Raw genomic sequence first — 15,066 nt, 5'->3', positions numbered from 1 at the left:
GGTAACATGAATGAATCTATCAATCTAACATAGGTGCAAGGGAGGGTGATGCCATTCGAGCGGAAGCACCAGGTGATGGACTGGGGAGTGAGGAGATCACAGAGGTAGGGAGGTGCCAGAGAGTGAAGGGATTTGAACACGAGTGTGAGGATCTTGAAGTCGATCTGTTCGGTGATGGGGAACCAGTGGAGCCTGGCCAAAACTGGTGAGAAGTGAGTACAGAGTTTGGTCTGGGTAAGTATGTGGGCAGTAGAGTTCTGAATGAGCTGAATCTTTTGAATAATGGAGCTGGGGAGATCGGCGAGGAGTGCGTTTGAGTGATCCAGGCAGGAGGTGACAAATGCAAGCGTGAGGGTTTCAGCTGCATTTGGGGTAAGGTACGGTCGGAGATGAGAATGTGGCAGAGGTAGAAGAAGGCAGTCCTAGTCAGGGACCAGATGTGGGAGAGGAAGGACAGCTGGGTTTGAACCGGATACCTAGATTGCGCACTGGTAACTGCCATTCAAAATCATAAAACAAAACTAATAACCAAGAAGACATTAACTGATCTGATTAGCATTTTTTTCAAATTTATTCAACAACAACAAAATTACATTTGTAAAGCTCCTTTCACATCGGGAGGATGTCCCAAGGCGCTGGAAAGACAGAGTTACGGACCCGAGCTGGGTGTCAGGGTCAGGGAGGGTGGAGGGCAGGGGGGAAGCAGGGAGATTGAAAGCGCAGTCGAAGAGGAGGATCTTGAGATGGGTCTTGAACGTGGCAAGGGAAGGGGTGAGGTGGAGGGAATGTGGGATGGAGTACCAGAGGGTGGGGGCAGGGTGGTGGAAAGCCCGTCTGCCAATAGTGGGTGAGTGAGGCGGGGTCGTGAAGCAGGTCGGAGTCCGCTGAGCAGAGGGAGCGAGCAGGATGGTAAGGGGTGTGTAATGGGAAGCCAGTGGAGTTGGGCAAGGATGGGGGTGATAGGGTCACGGAGCCTAGTGCAGAAGAGGACATGAGCTGCAGAGTTCTGGATGATCTGTAGCCTGAGGAGGGAAGAGTTGGGGAGGCTGACAAGCAATGAGTTTGCATAGTGGAGCCTCGATGTAATGAATCTAAAACTAGGGGTCCTTGTACACCAGTCACAAAAAGTTAGTATGAAGGTACAGCAAGCAACTAGGAAGACTAATGCCATGTTGGCGTTCGTTGCAAAATGGTTAGAGTACAAGAGTAGGGAAGTCTTGCTGCAGTTGTATAAGGCCTTGGTGAGACCACACTTGGAATATTGTGTGCAGTTTTGGTCTCCTTATTTAAGAAAGGACATACTTGCTTTAGAGGGAGTACTCTCCTTAAATGGCCTACGCCTGCTCCTACGTCTTATGGTCTTATGAAAAGCATGTATGAGCATTTTGGCGGCCTGCAGTGTGAGACAGTGGTGGAGCCGGGCAAGATTGCGCAGGGGGAGTAAGGCAGAGCGGGTCATGGCGCAGATGTGGGGTAGAAAGGATAGTTGAGGGTTAAACATGACCCCAAGGTTCTGGACTGGCTTAGCAAGGTGGAGCCTCAACCAATATTGCAGAGTGATGGGGGGAAGGGGTTTCATTCAATGGTCAAACATAAAAAAATCACTGGATTATTAATATAAATGATAATTTATTATAAAGATGCTGCATTTTTCACTCCATATTTTTTCAAAACCAAATCCCAAATATCCCACTATCCTCCAGTGCAGACTTTCTTCACAATCTGCAGATGAGAAGTTTTCGTATTGTCCTGTTACTTTGATGCTCCTTCTAACATGAATCTAACATTAACAACAAGATTGTTGTAATAAATCACTGTAAAACTTCAACAATTTAATAAATAGCATTACCCGAGATTCAGCTTCTTTGAATTTCTGCAGAAAAGCAAACCTTTTCTGTGTTTTTATAGCTGACAGCAGAGTATGGAAAAGTTTGGGAGTTTCCTCTTTGTGTGGAATGAGGCACATGAAGCCTTTTCGAACTGGCTGTTGGACTTCTGTCCTTTTCCCTTTGTCTTTAGACAGCAATTTTCTGGAAATCAAGAAATTATTATTATTATTTTTATTATTATTGCTCTATAGACCTAAGGGTCTGGCAGTGGTAACTTTGTGTGTTTGCAATGTGATTTGGAATTGAGGGTGATATTATTTGTGTATTGATGAATTTCCACTGGAACGTGTCACTCCGGTTACACTTACAGGTCAGGGACCATTCTGAACATATATGTGTGTTGGGACCAGACAAGGGTTTACCGTATATGAAGAAATCTTGCAGCAAGTCTTAAACATTTTCATTGGTGAAATTTTAGCTGTACGCTTGCCATTTATCACTGAATCTGTAACTGGATCTGTGGGAGCCCTACCTCCTAAAGCTATTCTCAATGGTAAAGTTCTTAAAGTCAGGCACATGGCATTGGATTTCTGGCTTGTGGTGTTAAACTCTTACTCAGTGGGATACAGGCTGCTCTAAATCTTTTTTCAGTAAAATACAATGTCTGAATTATCAGCCGGTGAAGGCCTCAATCTACCAGCTGGAAGTCCAATGTCTGGTTTCAAGCGTAACATTAAGAATGAATCATTAAGTCAAGAGTCTGTGTCATGCTCACTTGAGTGCGCTCAATGAATTACATAACAATTGTGATGGCAAGGGATGTGGCAAGGTAATGCCTATACTTCACTATGAAACAGATACAACTATCTTTGTAGAAGTTTCTTTGGCTACAAGATCGTTGTATCCAAGTGAAACTCAGGTCCTTAAAATATGTTTTTTGGTTAGCTCGTCTGAATACATCTAGATTTGAGTTTGAAATTTTATTCCATTATGTTAACACGATCTATAGACATAAGTAAGTGAGTACTGCAGCTGAAACAAGTGAGATCTAGATACTGCAGTCCTGATGCTTTTTAGCACTTGCTAACAATGTACACAGAACAGAGAACTGCTGGTGTCTTCTCACCCTCAGAAGATGGACAATATTGACTGACAATTGTTACTATTTTCAGGGTCATGGACATTTAGAATGGAGACTAAGCATATAAAAGATACGAAGATAGCAGGTATAAATGAAAGATTAGTAGGAGTGTTAAATAACCCGTCTGGTAAAAGAGCCAATTAACCCGAAGTCTGCCCAATGTTGCTAACTGCAGAGCTGGATCATAGTGACCTATGCTCTATGCTTCAGTTTCTAGCTTGATTGTGAAAGTTGTCTCCCATATAAGAGATTTTGATGGAAAATCATTATGTTACTATGGAAATTCCCTGAAAAAGAAAGGGATTGGTGTGCTACCATGGAAACTCATTGTGATGGGTGATAACTGTGTTATTACTGAGAAATCTGGGTGAAAGATCAAGGCCCACAGTGTATTTAATGTCTCTTTATATGTATGTGTTACAAAACGAATATCAACAAAGGAACAATAGGGAGACTGTATGTTTGGACGATGAATTGTTTACTCTTTTATCAACTTTACAGAAGTTACTATTTGCACCCTATAATTTAAAAAAAAATCATAACACAGTTAGGACTACTGTGAAGTAATCAGTCCATACAATTAAAGAATATGCAACCTGATAATACAGTTAAGTATTCTTAATAATAAACCTTCTGAAGCGGGTCTCTGGCTAATATTGTTTCCAAAGTCTTAGCTGAAAAAATAACACTAAGTTACTGCTGTTCATGCATGTTAAATTTGAATGAATGTTATCTCCCATTATGTTGAAGCTAACAAGTCCATTAGCAATTCTATAAGTCTGTACAAATTAAGGGCTTGTATCAGGTCATATTAGATCTGAATTATCAAGAATATCAAAGACATTGTACATCACCATAAGCCAGATGTAACAACGTAGACAGCTTTTAGCTTGTAAATGTTAATATACTAAAAAGTGCAATAGTTAAATTTGGAGAGTTGCAAAGTGCTCATAGTTCTTTAGAAAAAGTGGAAATTTGGAAAGATTTGAGGGGATTTTTAGTAAATATGAGGTTGGTAATAATAATAATAATGATAAAAAAATCCTTGCATTTGGTATAGTGCTTTCATGTCAGAGGAACATCCCAAGCACCCGAGCTGGAGGTGAGAGCTCAGAAGAGTGGGGAGGAGAAAGAAGACAAAAATGCGCTCGAAGATAGATCTCAAAACCGTCTTGAACAAGGTGAGGGAGGGAGTGAGTCGAAGGAACATTAGAGATTTTATCTATGGTTATTCACATCTCTGAGGAGGTTGATGGGGAAGAAATTCTTTATTCTTTTTCTTAGAATCCCTGAGTGTGTAGCAATCGGTAAATTATTAGATTCAGAATAAAAATAATCTTTGCATTTGATTGCCTTGTTAAGTTGTCAAAACATTTCAAAGCACTTCACAGGAATTACTGCAAAGTATATTGACGGTGTATTTGTAGGCAAAGTAACTTTGAAGTTATTTTTTTGTAGTTTGTAAAAGAATCTACAGAAAACCACCTTCAAAAGTAAGACTGTATTTAAGAATTTGCCAAATTCTGCATGTTATGAAAGGTTGAGAAAATAGTGTCATCCTAGGCCCAAGTGGAATTTCTACCTTCAGAAGTAGGTTTTGAAGAATGCATAACAACAGCAAATTACATTCATATGGTGCCCTAGATTGGGAGGACGTCTCAAAGTGCTTCACTTAGCTGTCTTGAACCAGACCCGGGGAATAAGAAACTGAGGGGTGCGGGTGGGAGAAGGTCGCCAAAAGTGCAGTCAAAAACATAGGTCTTAAGGTATTGAACTAGTCAGAAAATATTTCTCCACGTAGAGGGTAATCAACAACTGAAACAGGATTACCAGGAAGCATCCTTGAGGCCAAGACTTTGGATTCATTTACAAAATGGCTTGATGCTGTGATAGAAAGATGGTGAGGTTGGCATTGTGGATGGATAAGATCAAATGGGCCAAAAGTCCTTCTGTATCTCAACCTGTCTTAACCTTGTGTGATCCATATGATGAAAACCTGCCTTGAGCAAAGTCTGTTCCACATACCATATATCACACAAAAGGATGGTGTGGTTTCAAGGATAGGGAAGTGGAAGTGACAGATTGTTTTTCCAGGACTAATTTAATCAGAGGAAATGCGTTTAATCACATTACAGTCTGTCTGCCCGTTCAGGTGGATGTTAAAGCTCCCATGACACTATTCGCAAAGAGAAGGGGGTTTCTGTTGGTAACCTGGCCAACAATTCCTCAGATAAAATTAGTCATTCACTTCTTGCCTGTTTGTGGGGCACTATTCGTACAAACTGCCTGCTGTGTTCACTACAAAATATATAACTATTACGCATTACAGAATAGCCCATAAAGCACTTTCAGATGTCCTCCCAACATGAAAGCAGTGCTTTGTCAGATGCAAGGATTATTAGGATTGTTATTATTATTATTTGTTACTCACCGGGCCTTCTTTCTAAGAATCTTCTGCGAGTCTGGATAATTCACTAGAATTTCATTTAAGTCTCTCTTTTCCAAAATGAACAAGTTTGCAAATCCATGGGCAGCCACATTTGCGGTCCGTCGATTCCCTCCACCCCCGGAGAGAAGGCTGCAACAACAGGAGAATCTAATCAGTTTCAACTTGTCTTGTCTTCTGTTCACTAATTCACTAATATGTGATCTTCATAACACATTCCATAATTATTCAATACACCCAATGGTGTAGTGGAATGAGCTGCAGCTTATAGAGCTCACTGGTTCGAATCCCAGGCCACGCTGAGTTGCTGGTCTCTGCTGAGCTGCATGGGAAGGCTGAATTGGCCTTGTGCATTCCAGAGTTTAGGGAAGGGAAAGTCAGCCAGAATTCCTGCTCCTGGCCTCTCCACAACATCTTTTACTGGTTGTGCATTCATGTGGCTATCGGCATGCTGAAGTCAAGGGAGGGAAGGGTTTGTCACACCCAATCTTTATGAATAAATAAATGTGATGTTTCAAAAAATAATTTGATAACACTCATCCAAGGGACAGCATCTCTGACAACAATAATGAAATAATAATTTTTAACCCTCACCAGACTTGCATTGGCGTGTCAGCCTGGACGGTAAGTTAAAGTGCCAATGTGGGGCTTGAACCTACTACGACAACTTGATATTCATATAGCGCCCCTCATGCAGTGTAGTGTCCCAGAGCGCTTTTGACCCAAAAGCAAGAGTACGACCACTGAGCCAGCCTGACACCTGTTTATGCTCCTCATGAGCCCCCGCCCCTCTTATTCCCCTAAGACAGTGCCACTTCATAGGATGTTGCTTAACTCTGATTGAGCTGGCTGTGATGGCTGTGATGTTGTGTATTGGCACTCGAAAATATGCACTTAATCACATTTTCTGCTGTGGTGGTATATCACCAGTGATAATTATCACAACACATACCACATGTTTGTCACTCCACCCAAAGCACAGTTCATTGGAGGAGAAAGTCAGCAAGCGATTTGCTCCCAGGCCTTTGGCAATACTGCTCTGTAGCAGACAGTCTGTGAGGAGGTGACAGTGGTTCTCTGCTTTGATATGTCCTCACTCTCTGACTATAAAGAAGCACTTCTCCATGTTGCAGCTGAGGTCTCTGCTCACTGGTGAATCCACAGTGTGACACAGTGGTACCTCAATATACTAACAAACCCTTACTGTTTTAAATTGGTCCTCTCCCTTTTCGACTCTAATGTCATCTGGTTGGGAATTATATGAAAAGTTTTAATTTAGCGTAAAATCTTTCTCTTTGAATTTTAAATCTTTTTGGAATAGATCCTGTGCTTAACAAGTGTGGGCCACATGGTCGGTCACTGTTTCGCACAAAATGAAGCCTTGCTTTAATTATTTAAGAAGCTGATTTATGTATTTCCTTGGCAAACACACTTTCTGCACATTTTCATCAGGAGCTTTTACCATCACTGCCATGACTATATATTATACAAAATACAATTGTTCGATGAAATGCAAAACTCCCAGAGGGTGCGATTTGTGTTATTAGACCTGTCCTTGTACCAAGTGCTATTACAGAAATGGGTCAGGTTATATGGGTGCTGGATCCTACAGCAGCTTTATTACTCTGCTGGCAAAGGTTCAATTCAATTACTGAAGCCCTAGATGTGCATTAGAAAGCCCTAGCATTATTCATTAGAAAGAGGAAGTGAATGTGTGTGAGCGAGTGAGAATCAGTGGGAGAGATGGAGTGTGTGAGGAAGGGGGATTGTGTGAGGAAAATCTGATCCTCGATACCATTTTCAGTTGCACCCTACATTATTTTAATGGGAGAGTTCCTTGCATATTGTGACCATTTGTCTCTTAAAACATTGCAAACTGTAGAATTTGAGATTAAAAGTGAGCTATTTGCAAACCTGAAGTTGCTGTGCTAAATATTACTTCTGATTTACTGCTTAGCAATTTCCTACAAACTTTGATTTCTAAACTATTATCAGATCTTTTGGACCTTTTCTTGACAAGAAATGACCTGAAAACAAATCCTCAGCTGCTATTGTGATGTCCAATATATATTATATATAAGTATATACATATCAAATATATATACATCTGTATAATATGATCGGCGGTGTGTTCCACCACTGCCAAGTGCTCTGGGACGCTACCCTGCATGAGTGATGCTACATAAATGCAAGTTGTTGTTGTCTAGTTTGCAAATGCCACATTCGTGAGAAGTGGGGGGTACCTAACAAACACGATAAAAGAGGAAATGAAACTACAAATCCCAGCATGCAATGCCACCAGCAGAAAGAACACGTTTCAAAGTTATTATAGAATCATAGAGTTTACAGTGCAGAAGGAGGCCATTCGGGCCATTGTGTCTACACTGGCTCTTAGAGCAAGCTGTAGTTTCAATCCCACTGCCCGGCTTGATTCCCAAACTCCTTCAGGCCTTTGCATTCTACGTAGAGTGCCCTTGAGATCACCACAAATTATTTTTCGTGACTCAGAGAATTTAAACGAAGGAAAAAGTTACCAAGAAAAGACTTGAATGCGAACAACAGCAACAATTTTTGCACTTGTATAACACATTTCACATAGGAGATCATCTCCAAGTGCTTTATAGAGATGGAGTGAGAGTCAAAGTTTGGTAGGAGATGGGGGGAGTGAGGGTGAATATGGCTGAAGATGGGTTTTGAAAACAGATGGGGAGGGAGTGAGACAGAGCAATATCAGAAAAGAATTTCAGAACAACAACAACAACAAACAAAATTACATTTGTATACCACCTTTCACGTCAGGAGGATGTCCCAAGGTGCTGGACAATCAATGTTTCAGACCCGAGCTGGGGGTTGGGATCGGAAAGGGTGGAGGGCAGGGGGGGAAGGAGGTTGATCCAAGGCACGGTCGAAGAGGAGAGCCTTGAGATGGGTCTCAAAGGAGGGAAAGGAGGAGGCGAAGCAGAGGGACTGTGGGATTGAGTTCCAGAGGGTGGGGTTAGAATGGCCAAAGGCACCCTCGCCAATGATGAGGCAGCTGAGGTGGGGGACATGAAGCAGGCTGGAGCCCGCTGAGCAGAGGGAGCAGGCAGTTTGGTAGGGGGTTAGGAGGTCGCAGAGGTAGGGGGAAGCAAGGCCATGGAGGGCTTTGACGGTGAGGACCAGGATCTTGAACTGTAAGCTCTGTGTGATGGGAAGCCAGTGGAGTTGGGCGATGATGGGGTTGATAGGGTCATTAAGCTTGGTGTGGGAGAGGACATGGGCAGCAGAGTTCTGGATGATCTGCAGCCTATGGAAGGAGGAGTTGGTGAGGCTGACAAACAGGGAGTTTGCACAGGGAGCCTGGATGTTATGAATGTGTGTATGAGCTTCTTGGCGGCCTGTGGTGTGAGACAATGATGGTGATGCTGTCAGTGGCTTAGGTGTGGAAGCGCTGACAGGATCCAATCAGGAGGGGCTCGGTCTTATTTATGTTCAACTGTAGAAAGTTAGCTCTCATCCAGGACTTTGATGTCTGACAGTGGCCCTGAAATCGAGGGTGGAGGCAAAGAGATAGAGTTGGGTAAAAACAAAAGTCACTGGGAACACTCAGCAGGTCAGGCAGCATCTCACTTTCCTTTCTCCATAGATGCTGGCTGACCTGCTGAGTGTTCCCAGTGACTTCTGTTTTTGTTTCAGATTTCCAGCATCTGCAATATTTTGCATTTTGTTCAGATGGAGTTGGTGTCATCCACATACATGTGGAAGTTGTTCTCATGTCTGCGGATAATATCACCAAGAGGGAACATATAGATATTGAAGAAGAGAGGGCCAAGGACAGAGCCTTGAGGAACGCCGCACAAGACGGGGTGGGCGCTAGAGGAGAAACCGTTTGTGGAGTTGAAGTGGAGACGGTGTGAGAGGTGGGATCTGAACCATTCAAGGACAGAACCATGAAGCTTGAGATGAGAGGCAGTGGAGGAGGATAGAGTGGTCAACGATATCAAAGTGGATAGAGTTGTCAACGAGATGAGGAGGCAGAGGGAGCCTTGGTCGCAGATGGATAAAATGTCATTAGTCACTTTGACCAGGGCTGTTTCTATGCTATGGGCAGCGCGGAATCCCAATTGGAGGGTTTCTTGAAGGGAGTAGTGGGAGAGGAAGGAATAAAGTTGGGAAGCAACAACTCATTCCAGGACCTTGGAAAAGAAAGGGAGGTTGGAGATGGGGCAGTAATTTGAGAGCAGGGATGGGTCCAGGGAGGGTTTTTAATGATAGGAGCAATGATGGCCGTTTTTAAAAGGGTGGGATCGGTACCAGTGGACAGGGAAAGGTTTATGATGTCTGTGAGTAGAGGGGCAAGGAGGTGGTGCTGTGAAGTAAGGAGAGGGATAGGGATGGGGTTGAGGGAGCAGGTGGTCAGTTTCATGTGGGTTATAGTGGTGGTGAGAGAGCAGGTGGCAAAGTGGTTGAAAGCTTACCCGCACAGTGGTTGTGGGTCAGAGGACATGAAGCAGGCCAGAACTAGCAGAGTGGAGGGAGAGGGCAGGGTACTTGGGCACGCAAACCGCTTTGAGGTATGCAAATAGCTCAAGCAAGACGTATAAAAGCTATTTGCCTGAAAGCAAACAGTATTTTATGATGATTCTCATTGACTTCTCAGGAGGAACATTGATCTTTGGAAAATAATGTGCACATGCAATTCAGAGAAATGCCCCGGAGATTATTCCCTATAGCCAATTCATTGATAAAAATAGTTTACGAATTGGATTATTTTACCATATTACCAACTGGCATTTTTGAATGAACATCTTGAATCAGAAAAATAGAACAAAGCGATCAAAACATTATGACTAATAAATGAAAAGCAAAAAGAATTAGATATTATGTACAGATCATTGTATGCACAGTAAGGTATAGTATAACTCTCCATCTTGTCCTTTGCTTTATGAATGATTTTGTCAATAGTCTTTTGAGAAATGATTCTCCTTGGGGAGCTCAGTATCTTTAATGATGGATGGTTGTCCTCTAATTGCTGGGAGGTGTTGTTTCTTATTTATTCCAGTTGTTAAACTGCATCAAACCGAACCAACAAAGAGTTAAACATCAATCCTTACTTTTTGCAGGAAAATCCAATTTAACCAAGTGTGTCTTTTTTTTAAAATACACCCAATAGGGTTTATCTATTTTTAAAGTACCTTTCAACACTGCAAAATGTGGATTTTTTTGAATTGCAGCTGACATTTTTTGTGCCTCCATTCATTAAAGGGGCAGTGTTGCCATGGCAAAGTGTCAATACACACAGGAGGGTGGGATGGATGACGCAGATGGCAATGCAATGCCATCTGGTGTTACACATTTATTTTTGTCTTCACTTAACTTGCTGTGGAGTTCAATATGGTGGTTTGAGAGCTGAGTTTTTGGAACAGATTGTTCCTGACAGTGCTACAATCAGTGCTTTCCCCAAAACGTCCTCATACAGTGATATTATTCCCTAAATGTATCATTGAAACTTCCTCATATAGTACAGTGACTGAAGATGTCATTGAAGCTTCCTCATACACCCTCATAGACAATCCGTACCTGATTTCTGGGGACAGTCCTCGGATGAGGTATTGTGTCCTTGGCCAAGTTTGCCCTGTCTTGCTTGTCTTGAGTTCAGCAACAAACTGAACAATAAAACAATTCTGAAACAGTTACACTAATCAGAGAAATATAGCCATTAATCCACAAGCTTCTCTTGTACCACCAGCATCACCAATTGTGGTGAGTTCAGTTTTTGTATATATACGTGTCCTCGGATTTGGTTTACAAAACATGATCACCCTATCCTAGAGTGAAGAATATCATGAAAATGTTATCACAAAAAAGTCAAAATGTCTTAAAAAGCTCCAGCTGAAATTTGTTACTTTGTGCATTATGAAGTGTCCCAAATTTTAACCCATAATTTTATCTAAATTCTCCCAGAATGAAAAAGGAAGCTCTGTGGAGCTTTTTCCCTCCCACAGCTATAAAAACCCATCTCTGACTGCATCTTTGGTGATATCCTGCCTACCCACTTCGGTTTAACAGTTTATCTAAAGGACAGGCCATCCAACTATGCAGCAAACTCCAGCACTGCATGGAAATATAAACTAAGTAAGTTCAAAGTTCTGACCTGGGGCTTCAACCCACAGCCTCTGACATAGAGATGAAAGATCTACCAATACAGCTAGGCTGACACTTCAGTGATTTAGGGAATAATTCTGCCCAAGAGGCACATACAAGGCCAAAACATGAGGTTAGCAAATCTTGTGACAAAACAACTCATTTCATCTGCTTGAATACTCCAAATTTTGGGCAAAGCAAATCTCACATTGGCCAAATCTTTCATATTTGCAAGATTCGATTACTGTAAGTGGCCATCGCTACTGCACGGCTGCGATAAAAATAAATAGAGAACGATTTGGCTAAAGTTACAATGGTGCGATGCAAGCAGATTAACAGATGGAAATTTACAAATACATTAGGACCAGAAGCAGACATCATTAATTCTGCATTCTGTGTTCACACCTACACTTTGGGAAATATCTGAGATCAGAAGTACAGACCAAGATAACTGTTATAGCTGCAAGGCAACACAACCAGATTGAAGAACATCCTCTAAAATTAATAGAATACAGTAAAGGTCAGTAACTTCAAGACTATTGCATGGATCTTTAATCATAATACAATGTTCACTTTGATGTCTTTGACTATAAAGCAGTGCAGCTATGCCTAAATGCGCTTAGGGACATTCTGTTCACGGTTCAGTATTGATTTGAGTAAAAGTATTAAAAGCAGTTTCATAGACCCAGTAAGAATAAGTGATATGATATTGTACTGTTTCATTTTTTACAGAAGGCACAAATGGTTTTGGAATCCTAGTATTTGATTTCCTTACCCCAACCTCAGTCTTCTCGTCGACCCTGTGCAGCACTTTGAGATGTTGTCCTGACACGAAGGGAGTTGTGTAAATGTAAAATTGTTGTTGTTTATGCAACACATGTGGATGGACAGACCAATTGATGCTCTGATCACACTTGATGTGCACAAGCTAATAAAAGTTGCACCTCTGATTATAATAAATTAATTCACTTAATTTCAATGTTTTGTGATATGAGATAAATATCAAAAAATGCTGAAACTGTTGGACAAAAAAGGATAAGGACGGTTTTATAACCAAGTTCTTACTTCACTAATACTGCAGTAAATTTTGAATATTATTGTTCCCTATCCTCTTTATAAAGTCTTAGAAATTGCAGCATTGAAGGATGCTAATTGACCTTTAAGCTTATGTGTTCACTAGTTTCTTCACTAAAGCGGTTTCCTCTAATCCCCAATTCCCTGCTCTTTCTGCAGACCCTTTGATATTGGAACCAGCATTTATTTTAATGTGCATGTATGTTGAGGTGATGTGGTGGGACATTATCAAGTTTAACCTCATTCAACCACAAAATACAGTCACACCACTTTACAGTATATTCTGTGAGCGCTTTGAGAAGTATTGATGACATGATAAGGTGCTATATCAAGTGCAAGGATTAATTATTATTTTGCAGCATTATTATTGTTTTGATGCAACTGCAGCCTATCCAGACCCTCAACTAGAAATAATTAATTTCTTTCTACTGGAAAATAAAAAAATTAATTCAAAGGACAAAATTGCAAGCAGATTCAAATAGAACTAAGCTGATTTATGGAATAAGCTGGATCTACACATCAAAGCTTTTGATCTATAACTTACTCAGGAAGAAGACCAAAGTATTACTTGTGGATTTTAAAAATCATTTTAAAACCCTTCAATATGAAATCCCCTGTAATTCCTGTGGTGACTGACAAGTTATAAGAGGAGCATTCTAAGTTGCTTATGTAGAGGAGAGTGAATGGTATTCAGGTCGGCCTATAGCTGTATTGCTTGTCCTGAGAGCAACTTTATGTAACTGAAGTCATGTCAGCAGCTTGTGGTAGATTGAATCACCACAAGGCATTGACAAAACTACTGCTCACCTGTATGTGCAGTCTGCTTTTTCAGCTTTATTGACGACAAGCTTTCTGATTAAACTTGATTACAGTACTAATAATAGACCAAGCACAGTGTGACATGTCACCCATGTAGCTCCCTGATGAATATTCCATAACAAAGTTTTTAACAGACTCCATCCAGCTTGCATACATATATAACCCTTTCCTCGTTAGTATGAGACAATCAAAGTCACATTGGATGTGACACTCCTTTAATCTGCAATAGTTCATAACCCCAAATATATAATTCTTATGAAATACTTAAAGCTGAAGAGTCCAATAAATGCTGAATCAAATAATCTATCATTAGATACTATTTTGATTGCTTCTAGAATAAACACACTGGGAGTTAGTCCAAGTTTAGTATCATCTTTTTGATAAAAAAAAAGTTTTTGTTATAAAATTACCTTATTTCACCAAACACAGATCCAGCTTTCAGGGTAACGAAAACTGTTTTGCCATCTGGTCCTCCAATGACTTGGACTTCTCCTTCCTTGATAATGTACATCTCCCGGCCGATTTCCCCCTGCAACACGGAACGTAGCTTAAGGACTAACTAATTTATCAACTGATTTGCAGCCCCTCCTGTGTTCTGGTCTCTGTGTTTAAGAAAAAAGCGCTGCATCCACTGTGATGCCTGTCGGGAAACCTAGGACAAGCAACAGGATGTATTTCTTTACACAGACTGCAGTTATAGCTAGAATGAGTTACCAGGAAGGGTAGTGAAGGCCAGGATATTGAATGATAGAACAGGAACCATTGTTCTTCATGAAACACAATATTGTTCAATACTATACACACACACACCTATAGCTGGGTGGAATACAATGCCACAGAAAGCAGAAGTGATTGAAGTCATTATGAAGGAGATGCTTGAAAGGTAAAGGTATTAAGGGATATCGAGTAAATGTGGGGAAATGGGATTAAAGAACCTGCCATGATCCAATAAAAAGTTAGAATAGTTTTGATTTTTATTTGCAGCTTTTAGTAAGAATGGCTCAATGACAACTTTCATTTATATAGCATCCTTCATGCAGGGTAGGATCTTGGAGCGCTCTTGGAGTTGTATGCTGAGCAAGGGAGAAGGGAGAGGAGGAAGTGACCATAGGCATGGTCGAAGAGGCATTAGGTTTTAAGGTGGGATTTAAAGATAGATAACAAGGGAGCAAGGGATCGAGGCAAGGAGATCCAGAGATTTATAAATGCTTCTTCCCCCCACCCTCAACCACTGTAGGAAGAATATGAAAATAGTGCCATTGTCTATTGCTTTAAATTCAACTGTTTGCTTTCTTTGATGTGAACGGAACATAGTTGGGTGTTAAGGACTAAACAAAGTAAGTATTCCAGGTATCATTTCTGCTGGCTCTCTTTGTACCTGCTTCGACCTATTCATGCCCTGAGCATGTTTGTGTATTGACAGCTTGGTGGCTTGTGTGGGACGGATGCTGAGGTCAATGAGCCTTTGTATCAGGAGAATTCATGTGGAGAGTTTTCTCTGTCTTTTTTGAATTGGGACTTCTGCTTTTTGTACTCTGCCTTTTAGCAATGAGTCAATTATATCATGATCCAAGGTTATGATTTGCACCACTGGTTTGATTTTGTCAATGTTCTAATGTTTTTACAGCCACAGA

General features: G+C 41.1%; 1 protein-coding gene across 1 annotated transcript in view; it reads right to left on the bottom strand.

Moving 5' to 3' along the window:
* Window positions 1-1,939: 1,939 nt before the first annotated feature.
* LOC103184971 (cyclic nucleotide gated channel subunit beta 3) overlaps window positions 1,940-15,066 on the bottom strand; it is a gene marked incomplete at its 3' end in the record, with an annotated part of 47,852 nt that continues 34,725 nt past the window's right edge. Inside the window, exons 16-18 of the mRNA XM_042331658.1 lie at window positions 13,843-13,961; window positions 5,402-5,548; window positions 1,940-2,030 (exon numbers count right to left, since the gene is read on the bottom strand). Coding sequence (XP_042187592.1) covers window positions 1,940-2,030; window positions 5,402-5,548; window positions 13,843-13,961 — 357 coding nt within the window. The remainder of the gene's footprint in view (window positions 2,031-5,401; window positions 5,549-13,842; window positions 13,962-15,066) is intronic.

The sequence above is a fragment of the Callorhinchus milii genome, unplaced genomic scaffold (genome assembly GCF_018977255.1).
Source record: "Callorhinchus milii isolate IMCB2004 unplaced genomic scaffold, IMCB_Cmil_1.0 Scaffold2, whole genome shotgun sequence".
Classification (NCBI taxonomy): Eukaryota; Metazoa; Chordata; class Chondrichthyes; order Chimaeriformes; family Callorhinchidae; genus Callorhinchus; species Callorhinchus milii.
The sequence above is the reverse complement of the archived record's forward strand: the minus strand, read 5'-3'. Positions and strand labels throughout refer to the sequence as shown.